The sequence below is a fragment of the Pygocentrus nattereri genome, chromosome 23 (assembly GCF_015220715.1).
Source record: "Pygocentrus nattereri isolate fPygNat1 chromosome 23, fPygNat1.pri, whole genome shotgun sequence".
Classification (NCBI taxonomy): domain Eukaryota; kingdom Metazoa; phylum Chordata; class Actinopteri; order Characiformes; family Serrasalmidae; genus Pygocentrus; species Pygocentrus nattereri.
The window spans coordinates 34576937-34592643 of NC_051233.1; the positions used below are offsets into that span (position 1 = coordinate 34576937).

Sequence of the window (15707 nt, forward strand, 5' to 3'; positions counted from 1 at the left end):
AACAAACTGAACCTGGGAGCTCTTGTGCATTTTTTGACTAAATGAATGCCGTCATATGAGGTCATCATTGTGTCTATGTTTAAACTGTAAATGCACAATGTACAGTCACGGCACTTTTACTGCCAACATCTGAGCGGAATTTCGTATGTTTGGCTGGCATCTGTCTGAATCTGAGTTTCTTATAGGACCCATCAAACCTGCCTGCAGACTAAATCAGTAATTTCTGGAATCAGGGGTGTCCAAAGTCTGGCTTTAGGGCTGTTTTAGAGTGTGTTATAAGTGGCCCACCAGCCAGAGCTCTGCAGTTCCTCCATTCACCTGATGGTGGCAGCTGTGCTGTGTAACGCTGCACTGCTGTAAGACGTTTTAGAGTCTTTCTTCTCTGACTCACCTGCAGCTTCAGTCACGGACCACATTTAGTCCAGACTGAGCCGTAAAGCTCAGACTGACACAGAGAGCCACAGATTTAGATGGAAAGTAAAACTTTCCAAATGAAAACGAGCCTCATGAATTTAATAAAAACAGACATGAAATGGAATGAAGATCACAGTAAAACTTCAAGTAAAACTAAAGCAGCACCAGAGTCTCACAGCACTGACTGCTTATCAGAGCACATTCAGCAGCTCGGTATTAACCCTGTAATGAGGAACAGTAACATTTAATCTGATCTCCTTTAATACGATTTCGGAATGAGCTGTGTTTATATACTAAACCTGATCTCACAAAACTGAGCAGTGTGTTTGTTTTTGTTTAATTCCCACAAATTGTGTTTTTGAATGGAAATAAACACTTTAATAGGAATGTAATTCATACATTAGTCACATTTTTCCAACCTGCTCTAATTATTCCAGCAATAAAATAATAAAATAAAAGCAATAAAAGAAGCCTCGAGCATCATTTATACAGCGATAGGAAAAGCGGTCACTCGGTCACCGATTCTATGCGCTGATGTTTTGAAAACATTGTTGATTCTTTGGTTAATAATTTCAGGCCTCAGGTGTTTTGACACGGTGCCATCTGCCCTCTGTTAAATAATGTTTGGGCACTCCTGACCGAAATAATAAAATAGAATTTGAAAATTCAAAAAAAAAAAAATTTCCTCCCAACAGTTAATTTTTTACCAGTAGCTATACACTCCTAGTACTCCACATTCCACATTCCACGTACACCACATTCCACATATTCCACATTCCCATTCCACGTATACCACATTCCACGTACTCCACATTCCACGTACTCCACATTCCCGTTCCACGTACACCACATTCCACGTACTCCACATTCCACATACTCCACATTCCACGTACTCCACATTCCCATTCCACATACTCCACATTCCACATACTCCACATTCCACGTACTCCACATTCCCATTCCACATACTCCACATTCCACGTACTCCACATTCCATGTACTCCACATTCCACATATACCACATGCCACGTACACCACATTCCACATATTCCACATTCCCATTCCACGTACATCACATTCCACATACACCACATTCCACGTACTCCACATTCCACGTATACCACATTCCACGTATACCACATTCCACGTACACCACATTCCACATACTCCACATTCCCATTCCACGTACACCACATTCCACGTACTCCACATTCCCGTTCCACGTACACCACATTCCACGTACTCCACATTCCACATACTCCACATTCCCATTCCATGTACTCCACATTCCATGTACACCACATTCCACGTATACCACATTCCACGTACTCCACATTGCCATTCCACGTACTCCACATTCCACGTACACCACATTCCAAGTACATCACATTCCACATACTCCACATTCCCATTCCACATACTCCACATTCCACGTACTCCACATTCCACGAACACCACATTCCACGTACACCACATTCCACGTACTCCACATTCCCGTTCCACGTACACCACATTCCACATATACCACATTCCACGTACTCCACATTCCCATTCCACGTACTCCACATTCCACGTACACCACATTCCAAGTACATCACATTCCACATACTCCACATTCCCATTCCACATACTCCACATTCCACGTACTCCACATTCCACGTACACCACATTCCACGTACACCACATTCAACGTACTCCACATTCCCGTTCCACGTACACCACATTCCACGTACTCCACATTCCACATACTCCACATTACCATTCCATGTACTCCACATTCCATGTACTATACATTCCACGTATACCACATGCCACGTACACCACATTCCACATACTCCACATTCCCATTCCACGTACACCACATTCCACGTACACCACATTCCACGTACTCCACATTCCACATTCCCATTCCACGTACTCCACATTCCACGTACACCACATTCCACGTACTCCACATTCCACGTATACCACATTCCACGTACACCACATTCCACATACTCCACATTCCCATTCCACGTACACCACATTCCACATACACCACATTCCACGTACTCCACATTTCACATTCCCATTCCATGTACTCCACATCCCACGTACTCCACATGGAGACTGGGTAGGCAGAGCTGCAGCAGTGTGACTTTCCATTGTTCTGTAAGGGCTGCAGGCTGAACAGACACACACTTTAGAGCAGATTGAAACTGTACATGGTGTCTACCTAAAATAGTTACCACGATTTTTAAACCCTGAGTCATTCCAGCCGTCTTAAACTCCTGGAATGGGGTCCCGGTGTGTTCCGGCCTGTTCCCGCGCCGCGTCTGGTGTGAACTTGGCTGTAGATGGACAGATGGACTCTGACTGCGTGCCGGGTGGCGTTTCGGCATGTGAAGTGTTCGGCCTGCACCCCTCACCCTCTCCGAATGCTGACTTCCTGTCTGTTAGTCCAGAAAGGGTTCCGGATCCTCCTGCCTGATCCAGCTTTGCCTCATTCGGGCTTGAGAAAAGCTACATTTTGCAAACAAAAAAGTCATTTCTTTAACAACGACAGCAGCGACGATGAACACCCACCACCCTCCAGTGCTCTCTGCTGTGTGCTGTGTTTGGCTGTGTTACCATGGTTACGGTGTGACCAGTTTCTCTCTCTGCCTGTGTTGGAACAGTGAGTGCCGATTACTCAAAGCGATTACAGTAGGTCCTGGTACTGTCAGGTAGCACTGCCAGGTCAAAAGGTCAAACAGGTAACACCAATGCTTAGCCATGCCTGCCTGCCTCCTCCCTTCTTTCCTTTCTCTCTTTTTCTCTTTCTTTTTCTGTTTTCTTCCTTTCTATCTCTCTCACTGTAACCATAACCAGACCAGGTGATCCTACAGTATCGCTTTGGTTATATAAATGTTAGAAAGAACAGTAGATGCTAAGTATTAATAACATAAAATAACATAATGCTGCGATGTTATTTATGTTATTTCCCTCGTGAAGAACTCCTGTAAACCTTGCAGTATTGAAACTCAGTGAACAAGGCATCTTAGACAAGCTGAAAAACAAGTGGTGGTACGATAAAGGGGAATGTGGGACCAAGGATTCGGGAAGTAAGGTCAGTTTCCATAGCGACACACATCCAAAAATCTCATAGACTTAAGAACATATACTGAACCTGCCGCTCTCCTCCATTCAGCTTTCTTAATGCTTAATGCCACAGATAAGACGGGAGTACTGAAGAAGCCTACAGCGCCTCCTACAGTACTGCTCGTTAATAATTAACGTGATTCAACACACACACACACACGCACACACAGACAGACACGCATACACAGAGCGCATGATCAGTAGGTTAAGTTTGGTAAGAGTTAATGAAGTTAAGTTGTGACGTGTTTAGGCTTAAGCATCATTTCTCTGATTGGTGTAATATTTCAGATATTGATTAATATCAGAGATCAGAGTTTCAGGATGTGCAGTTGTGTATTGAAGGTGAGACACTACAGGAGAAAAGCTGATTTGAGGATTTATGCCATCAGTCCAAAGAAAATGGACATAATTTGAGGTTCTAGTTTGATTCAGTGGAAAAAGTTTTTCAGCGATGTGAGACATGAAGCTGAGAGTGGGCGGGGCTAAGCCTTCATTAAAGTTACGTTCTAGAGGAGCGAGTCGCCAACACACCCAACCAATCAGGAGTTCTGAGGGATTTGCAATTCACCCGAAGGGCGAAGAGCCCCGCAGCATTGTTTCCGCCTGTGGTGTCTCGCCTTGAGTAAAGAACTGGTTCTCGGAGTTCCGTTTGCGCTCAGGTCTGCTTTAGATGCTGTTTTTGTGTGAGTAAGTCAGGATTTCAGGGGAGCTGTTACAGTTTGTTCTCATTTAGATCTACAAGGTTTGGTTCCAGGCTCTTCTGCTGCTGCAGCTCCGGCCGCTCTTGCACAGAAATGTGGCTTATCGGCGTGCGACCGATCTGCACGTGTGACAGTGTGTGCCGCGTTCACTAACACTTCCTCTGGCTCCGCCCCCTCTGTCAACCTCACCACAGATCACTGTGCAAGAGAGTTGCCGTGGTGATGTTAAACCCGAGAGACGGTGCCACGGCGTTATGGAGCGCGACCACCGGCTGTTTAACCTTCTGAGACTCAAGCGCATGACACTCAAACGGCTGCACTACAGCCCCGTAACCACAGCAACCTCGCTGCCTCCGTAACCATGACAACTACATACAGCTCAGCTGCGGCAACAGAGCCGTGCCGCTGCTGCCTCCGTTGCCATGACGACCGCTCTCATAGGGTTAAAATGTGAACGGTCTCACGCCGAGCGGACGTGTTTTGCGAGTATGAGCTGGGTTGCCACGGCAGCAGAACAGCAGAGTGTGAGTGTGTTAGTGTGTGTGTGTGTGTGTGTGTGTGTGTGAGTGTATATGTTAGGTGTGTGTGAGTGAGTGTGGGTCTGTGTGTGTGTGTATGTGTATGTTAGTGTGTGAGTGTGTATGTCTGTCTGTGTGTGTGTGTATGTGTATGTTAGTGTGTGTGTGTCTGTGTGTGTGTCTTTTTGTGTGTGTCTGTTTGTGTCTGTGTGTGTCTGTGTGGGTGTCAGTGTGTGTCAGTGTGTGTCTGTTTGTGTGTGTGTCTGTTTGTGTGTGTCAGTATGTGTCTGTCTGTGAGCGTGTGTGTGTGTGTGTGTCAGTGTGTGTCTGTGTGTGTGTCTGTGTGTGTGTCTGTTTGTGTCAGTGTGTGTCAGTGTGTGTGTGTCTGTGTGTGTCAGTGTGTGTCTGTGTGTGTCAGTGTGTGTCTGTGTGTGTCTTTTTGTGTCTGTGTGTGTGTCTGTGTGTGTGTGTCTGTTTGTGTCAGTGTGTGTCAGTGTGTGTCTGTGTGTGTGTCTGTGTGTCAGTGTGTGTCTGTGTGTCAGTGTGTGTCTGTGTGTGTGTCAGTGTGTGTGTCAGTGTGTGTCTGTGTGTGTCTTTTTGTGTCAGTGTGTGTCTGTGTGTGTCTGTGTGTCAGTGTGTGTGTCTTTTTGTGTCAGTGTGTGCCTGTGTGTGTGTCAGTGTGTGTGTCTGTGTGTGTCAATGTGTGTGGGTGTCAGTGTGTGTCTGTTTGTGTCAGTGTGTGTCTGTTTGCATGTGTGTGTCTGTGTGTGTGTGTGTGTTTGTGTGTGTCTCTGTGTCAGTGTGTGTGAGTGTGAGTGTGTGTCAGTGTGTGTGAGTGTGTGTGTGTCAGTGTGAGTGAGTGTGTTTGTGTGTCTGCGTGTCAGTGTGTGTCTGTGTGTGTGCCAGTGTGTGTGTGTGTGTGTGTGTGTGTCTGCGTGTCAGTGTGTGTGTGTGTGTCTGTGTGTGTCTGTGTGTGTGGTATGTGTGTGTGTCTGTCTCTGTGTGTGTCTGTGTGTGTCAGTGTGAGTGAGTGTGTGTGTGTGTGTGTGTCAGTGTGTGTCAGTGTGAGTGAGTGTGTGTGTGTGTGTCAGTGTGTGTGTGTGTCTGTGTGTCTGTGTGTGTGTGTGGTGTGTGTGTGTCAGTGTGTGTCTGTCTGTATGTGTGTCTGCGTGTCTGTGTGTGTGTGTGTCTGTCTGTGCGCGTGTCTGCGTGTCAGTGTGTGGTGTGTGTGTCAGTGTGTGTGTGTGTGTGTGTGTGTGTGTGTCTGTCTGTCTGTGCGCGTGTGTGTGTGTATGTGTGTGTGTCTGTCTGTGCGCGTGTCTGCGTGTCAGTGTGTGTGTGGTGTGTGTGTGTGTGTGTGTGTCTGTCTGTGCGCGTGTGCGAGTTGTTGAGGCTTGTCTGCTGTTTGATATGTGACGCTGCTCCACGGGCCAGCCGAGCATGCCGGTGTCCTTCAGTGAGTTTTGAAAGCTGTGAAGTTTGCAGAAGTAGTTCAGGGAGGGGAATCGCCATAATAACATTCTACCACTTTAACCTTCCTCCCCCTCCTCTTCCTCACGGCCTCCCGGAGAAACCAAAGAACCAGGACTTTACCGATAGACCTTAATCTGAGTTAATGTTTCTGCTGATTTATGTTCCCTCCTGACACCTCAGTGTTGGCTCTGCGGTGGCGTGTGTGTGCGCGTGTGTGTGTGTGTGTGTGCGTGCGCGTTCGTGATTGTGCCTCTCAGGCCAGTGGGGTGAATGGAGGATGAAAGAGAGAACAAATGTCTAAGCTTTGCCCCTTTGAGTCAACCTGAACGGTTAGCCCAGAGATACTTTAACACTCCAAGGACAATCAGTCCATTCTAGTCCAAATCAGACCCCACATTCTAAATCAGGCCCCACAGTCCAAATCAGACCCCACAGCCCAAATCAGACCCCACAGTCAGGCCCCACAGTCCAAATCAGACCCCACAGTCCAAATCAGGCCCCACAGTCAGGGCATACAGTCCAAATCAGGCCTTACAGTCCAAATCAGACCCCACATTCTAAATCAGGCCCCACAGACCAAATGAGACCCCACAGCCCAAATCAGACCACACAGTCCAAATCAGGCCCCACAGTCAGGGCATACAGTCCAAATCAGGCCTTACAGTCCAAATCAGACCCCACATTCTAAATCAGGCCCCACAGTCCAAATCAGGCCCCACAGCCCAAATCAGACCCCACATTCTAAATCAGGCCCCACAGTCCAAATCAGACCCCACATTCTAAATCAGGCCCCACAGTCCAAATCAGGCCCCACAGCCCAAATCAGACCCCACATTCTAAATCAGGCCCCACAGTCCAAATCAGACCCCACATTCTAAATCAGGCCCCACAGTCCAAATCAGACCCCACAGCCCAAATCAGACCCCACAGTCAGGCCCCACAGTCCAAATCAGACCCCACAGTCCAAATCAGGCCCCACAGTCAGGGCTTACAGTCCAAATCAGGCCTTACAGTCCAAATCAGACCCCACAGTCCAAATCAGGCCCCACAGTCAGGGCTTACAGTCCAAATCAGGACTTACAGTCCAAATCAGGCCCCACAGTCCAAATCAGGCCTTACAGTCCAAATCAGACCTCACAGTCCAAATCAGGCCCCACAGTCCAAATCAGGCCTTACAGCCCAAATCAGACCCCACAGTCAGGCCCCACAGTCCAAATCAGACCCCACAGTCCAAATCAGGCCCCACAGTCAGGGCATACAGTCCAAATCAGGCCTTACAGTCCAAATCAGACCCCACATTCTAAATCAGGCCCCACAGACCAAATGAGACCCCACAGCCCAAATCAGACCACACAGTCCAAATCAGGCCCCACAGTCAGGGCATACAGTCCAAATCAGGCCTTACAGTCCAAATCAGACCCCACATTCTAAATCAGGCCCCACAGTCCAAATCAGGCCCCACAGCCCAAATCAGACCCCACATTCTAAATCAGGCCCCACAGTCCAAATCAGACCCCACATTCTAAATCAGGCCCCACAGCCCAAATCAGACCCCACAGCCCAAATCAGACCCCACATTCTAAATCAGGCCCCACAGTCCAAATCAGGCCCCACAGCCCAAATCAGACCCCACAGCCCAAATCAGACCCCACAGTCAGGCCCCACAGTCCAAATCAGGCCCCACAGCCCAAATCAGGCCCCACAGTCCAAATCAGACCCCACAGTCCAAATCAGACCCCACAGTCAGGCCCCACAGTCCAAATCAGACCCCACAGTCCAAATCAGGCCCCACAGTCAGGGCTTACAGTCCAAATCAGGCCTTACAGTCCAAATCAGACCCCACAGTCCAAATCAGGCCCCACAGTCAGGGCTTACAGTCCAAATCAGGACTTACAGTCCAAATCAGGCCCCACAGTCCAAATCAGGCCTTACAGTCCAAATCAGGCCCCACAATCCAAATCAGGCCCCACAGTCCAAATCAGGCCTTACAGTCCAAATCAGACCTCACAGTCCAAATCAGGCCCCACAGTCCAAATCAGGCCTTACAGTCCAAATCAGACCTCACAGTCAGGCCCCACAGTCCAAATCAGACCCCACAGTCCAAATCAGACCTCACAGTCCAAATCAGGACTTACAGTCCAAATCAGACCTCACAGTCCAAATCAGACCCCACAGTCCAAATCAGACCTCACAGTCCAAATCAGGCCTTACAGTCCAAATCAGACCCCACAGTCAGGCCCCACAGTCCAAATCAGGCCCCACAGTCCAAATCAGACCCCACAGTCCAAATCAGACCCCACAGTCAGGCCCCACAGTCCAAATCAGACCCCACAGTCCAAATCAGGCCCCACAGTCAGGCCCCAAAGTCCAAATCAGACCCCACAGTCAAAATCAGACCCCACAGTCAGGCCCCACATTCCAAATCAGACCCCACAGTCCAAATCAGGCCCCACAGTCAGGGCTTACAGTCCAAATCAGGCCTTACAGTCCAAATCAGACCCCACAGTCCAAATCAGGCCCCACAGTCCAAATCAGGCCTTACAGTCCAAATCAGGCCCCATAGTCCAAATCAGGCCTTACAGTCCAAATCAGGCCCCACAGTCCAAATCAGGCCCCACAGTCCAAATCGTGCCCCACAGTCCAAATCAGGCCCCAAAGTCCAAATCAGGCCTTACAGTCCAAATCAGACCTCACAGTCCAAATCAGGCCCCACAGTCCAAATCAGGCCTTACAGTCCAAATCAGACCTCACAGTCAGGCCCCACAGTCCAAATCAGACCCCACAGTCCAAATCAGGCCCCACAGTCCAAATCAGGCCTTACAGTCCAAATCAGGCCCCACAGTCCAAATCAGGCCCCACAGTCCAAATCGTGCCCCACAGTCCAAATCAGGCCCCAAAGTCCAAATCAGGCCTTACAGTCCAAATCAAACCCCACAGTCCAAATCTATCTATCTATCTATCTATCTATCTATCTATCTATCTATCTATCTATCTATCTATCTATCCATCCATCCATCCATCCATCCATCCATCCATCCATCCATCCATCCATCCATCCAGCACTGGTGCCCAGTTAATGCAGCTGGCTGACTCTTGTAATCACACTTGACTGCTGGGAAATCTGTAGTTCCTGAAGGAGAAGCAGTTGAAGTATCTCTGGATTAGTGCCTCATCTGTAACCTCCCTCCAGGCACACGTCTCCCTCGTCCTTCCCACCAACACGTCCTTCCTCTTTACCCTGATCTCTCCAGCTCCTCCGCGAGCGTGAGCGAGTGTGTGTGCTCGTGCATGCGGTAGAGTGTGTGTAGTATAACACTCTAGCCGAATGTGTATGTGATGGTGTCTCTGTGCTCTGCAGGATAAGACGAGTGCGCTGAGCCTCAGTAACGTGGCGGGGGTCTTCTATATCCTGGTGGGCGGTCTGGGGCTGGCCATGACCGTAGCGCTGGTGGAATTCTGCTACAAATCCCGGCAGGAGACCAAACGGCTCAAACTAGCTAAAAACGCTCAGAACTTCAAAGCTGCTCCTCCAGCAAACACACAGAGCTTCGCCACCTACAGAGAGGGTTACAACGTCTACGGAACCGAGAGCGTCAAAATATAACGTGCGGTGGGTAGAACCGGCCTCCTACTTACTGAGCGCTTCAGCCATCTTAGAAAGGATGGTTCTTCAGGGTTCTTTAGGAAGATCATCAACAGTTAAAGAACGCTTTGCATGATTAAATGGTTCTTTACACAGTGAAACCATTCTTCAGATTGATGGAGAATAAATTGTATATGGTTCTGTGAAGCACCAAAAAGGGTTCTTGGTTACAAGCTTGACATCAGCAACATAGAGGAACCGTTTTTGGTACTATATTAAACCCTTTTCAAAATGGTTCTATATAGAACCATCTACACACACATCCTCCGTCACTCTGAACTCTTTCATGATGCAAAGAACCCTTTAATCATGCAGTGTTCATGGTTCTATGTAGAACCATTATTGTTAGTAAAGAATCCTTTAGTGAAGCTGCCCAACACCAGGGGGCGCTATAATACTGCACCTTTAAATATGACGGCTCTTCAATCAGAATTTGAATCACAAAGTGAATCTGACTCTGATTGTAATTGAAGAACAATCATTAAGAGTCTAGATAAAAGAGCATTATAGCGCCCCCTGGTGTTGGGCAGCTGAATTGAAATCAAACGACATTCCCTTCGGACTTCCAGCACTTTCTCTCCAAACTGACTGGAGTGCCGTAGAGACGCTCCTGTTCTCCTTATGGAGACTTTCTCATACACACACTCACACGGGCACACACATACACACACACACACGCACACTCACATACACTCGCACACTCACACAGAGACACACACACACACATGGACACACACACGGACACACACACACACATGGACACACACACGGACACACACACACACATTGGACACACACAGTCACACCCATGCACACACACGGGCACACACACACACACACTCACACTCACACACTCACACACCCGGGCACACACACACACCCACACTCACACACAGACGGACACACACACTCAAACCCATACTCACACACACACACACACACACACACACACACAAACGGACACAAACATACACACACACTCACACACACGGACACACACTCACACAGAGACACACACACACACATGGACACACACACTCACACCCATGCACACACACGGGCACACACACACTCACACTCACACACCCGGGCACACACACCCACACTCACACACAGACGGACACATACACTCAAACTCATACTCACACACACACACACACTCACACACTCACACGGGCACACACACACGGGCACACACACTCACACGGGCACACACACTCACACACACACACACACATGGGCACACACACACACGGGCACACACCCACAATCACACACAGACACACACACACACACACTCACACCCATGCACACACACGGGCACACACACACTCACACACAAACACACGGACCCAAACACACACTTACCCACTCATATGGGCACACAGACACACACACACACACTCAAACACAGGCACACACACTCACACATGCTCAAACACAGGCACACACACTCACACACACACATACACACACACACACACACACACACACTCACACGGGCACACACACTCACACCCATGCACACACACGGGTACACACACACACACACTTACACACACACACACGGACCCAAACACACACTCACACACACTCACTCACTCACACACACACGGGCACACACCCACAATCACACACAGACACACACACACACACACACACACACACTCACACCCATGCACAGACACGGGCACACACACACTCACACACACACACACACTCAAACACAGGCACACACACTCACACATGCTCAAACACAGGCACACACACTCACACACACACACACACACACTCACACGGGCACACACACTCACACCCATGCACACACACGGGTACACACACACACACACTTACACACACACACACGGACCCAAAACACACTCACACACACTCACTCACTCACACACACACGGGCACACACGCACAATCACACACAGACACACACACACACACACACACACTCACACCCATGCACAGACACGGGCACACACACACTCACACACAAACACACGGACCCAAACACACACTTACCCACTCATATGGGCACACAGACACACACACTCACACACACACACACATACACTCACGCACATACACACACACTCACATACACACTCACACGGGCACACACACATACACACACACTCTCACACACACACTCACACGGGCACACACACTCACACACACACGGGCACAGGCACACACACACACACACACAGGCACACACGCACACACACACTCTTACATGCACACTCACACACATACACACACACACACACATGGACACACACACTCACACCCATGCACACACACACCCACACTCTCACACACACTCTCACACACATACACACACACACACACACACACACTCACACACGGGCACACACTCACACCCACACACACACACGGACACAAACACACACTCGCACACTCACACACAGGCACACACACACAGGCACACACACACTCACAAACGGGCACACAGACTCACACACACACACGGACACACACGGACACACACACTCACATCCACGGGCACACACACACACACACACACACACACTCAAACATGGACACAAACACACACTCACACACGGGCACGCTCACACACGGGCACTCACACACACCCACTCACTCACACACACGGACAAACACACACCCACGGACACTTTGTTCGTTCCCTGACGGTCGTTGGTTTCTGGTGCCATAAACTAGGAACTACAGCGCAAAACAGCTGTGAGGAATTTTTGTGCTCGGTTTCATACAAATATACTGTCTCACGTCCAGTCTGGGTGAGGCTCTGATAACAGAGTGCACCCTGACCACATGTTGGTAAATTGATCCTGACGTGCTCTGAAGGAACGTTGGTTTTCCTGCTGCGTGTGTGTGTAAACCACGTCTCGGAGATTTATCCGCTTTCGGCGGTTTAACACGCAGCTGGACAGACGCCAAGTCTAATGCTGATGGTCAAGCACTGGTGTCAGTCAGGCTGCTGTTGTTGAGCTGCAACATTTTATGGTTTATTTTTAAAAACTTTCCCTCTGTTCCCAGATGGACACCTGTCCCCACCCTGATGATGTCACTGATGCATGGGGGGACAAGATTCTCAAAGACTTTGAACTTAACCGAACACGCCCCCTCCAGATACTGGCCCCTCCTACCACTCTCCTGTCCCCACCAGACACCCCAACTCCAGGTCTGACCCCTCGCCCGGTTCTGCCGTAACCTTAGCGACTGCACTCTCGGACTTCTGTTGTCTCGCAGTGCCTTACGGAACATCCAGCCACCGGGACACAAAAACAAACAACATGCAAACACAAACAACATGCAAAAAAACAAACACCAAAACAAACATACAGCATGCAAACAAACAAACATGTAAACAACATGCAAAAAAGCAAAAACCAAAACAAACATACAGCATGCAAACAAACAAACATGTAAACAACATGCAAAAAAACCAATACACAAGCGACGCTGCTGCTGTCTGGACATCAGCGCTCGCTCAGCACAGTGCTTCCCTCGGTTCCGCAGGACATTCAGGCTCCGCTGGACTGCTGGGCTGGGCTCTGTAGCAACTCGTACCACCAGGGATGTTAAGGTGCTTTCCTGGTCACTAGCAGGAGTGTCTCCACACAGCTGCAATGCCGTTCCTACAGCACCGGTGATCCACTCCAGAGAATCCAGCTTCATTCAAGTGATTAAAGCTTGAGCAGGTCTGGTCCCCAGGTCCACTCTGGAGTTATCTCGCCACTGTAGCTCAGCTTCCTGAGTTTTTCTGCCATTCTAGAGCAGTTCGCTTCAATCACAAAGTACTTCAGCCCTATACCAGAGTAGTTTAGCTCCAGTCCAGAGCAGGTCAGCTTCATTACAAAGCAGTTTGACCAAAGCAGGTTAGCTCTATTCCAGAGTGGTTGAGCCCCAAACCAGAGTTGATCAGCACCACATCATATCCATTTAGTCGCATTTCCCTCTATTCATGAATGGTTTTAGGTCGTCCCATTCTGTTCCAGAAAATTTCGGCACTATTCCAAAGCAGTTCAACTCTTTTCCAGAGTGGCTCAGCCCTGTTCTAGAACATTTCAACTTCGAGAGTGGTTTGGTTCTATTCCAGAGCCTTTTACCCCTATTCCAGAGTGGTTTAACTTATTCCAGTATGATTCAGTCCCTTTCCCTTTTGCTTCTGCCCCTTATGAAAATGGAACAGGTCCACTCCAAAACTTCAGATCAGTTTAACTGCAGTGCACTGATCCACTCTAGAGCAGTTCAGCTTTACTCTAGAGTACACTGTAAAAAATGTAAAAAAAAAAAAAAATGCTAACAAGCAGTTTAACTAGTTTTATGCAAGTTAATCAAATACTTTGAAACAAAGCAAAATAAACAAAGCAATATTTTTCATCAGTAAACACTTTAAAGTAACTTATCTATTTCACTTTGTATGGTGTAGTAAAGCAACATTCTAGATAGTTATAGTAGTTTATGTTTCAGGAGGCCCACTCTAGAGCAGTTCAGGTCTGTTATAGACGGCCACTCTAGAGTAGTTTATGTGTGATATAGAGGTCCACTCTAGAGCGGTTCAGATCCAAGTACTAAAACACATTTTAGCTTTTCTCTCTGCTTTTGTCCTTTACATAATAAAAAAATATGACAATACAACTGAAAAAGAGTCGTGTTCAAATCACAGATTTTATACACTGTTAAAAAAGATGGTTCTTCAAGAGTTCTTTAATAAAGGAAAGGGTTCTGCATAGAATCATAAACACCCAAAGAACCATTGTCATGATTAAATGTGTTTCAGTGTTTATGGTTCTATATAGAACAATGGAACCCTGGACAAACCATCTTTTTAAGAGTGTAGCTGAAAAAAAAGAAGTGCTGTGTTTGTGTTAAAGAACAGGGAGAACAGAGAATGTGGAACTCTAGTTTTATAATCACTGGGTAATGAATCTGTTCCAATATATTTCTTTAGAAATTTTATAAAAGCTATATGTTTGTTTCTGATTACTAAAACTGCATGTGAGGTAAACATTAGCAGCAGATGATCATCCCTCCTTCTCCTCACCTCTCTTCGGTTCTCCTCATCTCTCTTCGGTTCTCCTCATCTCTCTTTGGTTCTCCTGGCTTGTGTAAGAAGAGCAGCTGATCTCCTGCATGAATGCCTGTAACATTAGTTTTATTATGTTTTATGAATAAAGATAGGACTGAAAACCAACTGGCATCTCTGGACTGTTTTCTTTTCCTGTTGGAACGTTTTATCTAAGCAAGAAAACGTTTTATGAAAATTATGTTATAAATGAAGTTTTTTGCATTACTAAACAGTTTAGATGTGAGCAGAGCGGTTCAGAGCAGTTTGGTGTAAAACGCTCTGTTCTAGATAAACTCACCGAGTCAGAACTGTTCACAGTGGTGGTGATGGTCAGGGTGGGAGACCTACTGAAAAATGAGTAGTTAGCTACTTTCCAAAAATTTGTAGCTGCTACAATTTAGCTACTTTTCCAGAAAAAATAGTGGTTACTTTTTAGCCACTTTTTGAAAAGTTGTGGCTACTTTTTAGTTACTTATGGAAAAGTTGTGGCTACAAGTTGAGGCTATTTTTAGCCACTTTTTGAAAAGTTGTGGCTACTTTTTAGCTACTTTTTGAAAAGTTGTGGCTATTTTTTAGCTACTTTTTGAAAAGTTGTGGCTACTTTTTAGCCACTTTTTGAAAGGTTGTGGCTACTTTTTAGTTATGTTTTGAAAAGTTGTGGCTATTTTTTACCTACTTTCAAAGCACAATGGTCAGAATGTTTGTGAATCTCCACCCAACACACCAAAAAAGCCCAACTGACAGTATGAACA

The 15707-nt window shown here is 47.4% G+C and overlaps 1 protein-coding gene across 5 annotated transcripts in view; it reads left to right on the forward strand.

Annotated features, from left to right (window-relative positions):
• Positions 1 to 15081, forward strand: part of gria3a (glutamate receptor, ionotropic, AMPA 3a) — a 126234-nt gene extending 111153 nt beyond the window's left edge. For 2 of the 5 annotated variants that reach the window (XM_037533161.1, XM_037533163.1), the window contains 3 exons: positions 3388 to 3502; positions 9585 to 9836; positions 12921 to 15081. In XM_037533161.1, the coding sequence (XP_037389058.1) occupies positions 3388 to 3502; positions 9585 to 9830 (361 nt within the window). In that variant the 3' untranslated portion in view covers positions 9831 to 9836; positions 12921 to 15081. Of the gene's footprint in view, positions 1 to 3387; positions 3503 to 9584; positions 9837 to 12920 lie in introns of those variants that run through there. The other 3 variants (XM_037533160.1, XM_037533162.1, XM_037533164.1) reach the window with 2 other exon arrangements.
• The last annotated feature ends 626 nt before the right edge of the window (positions 15082 to 15707 follow it).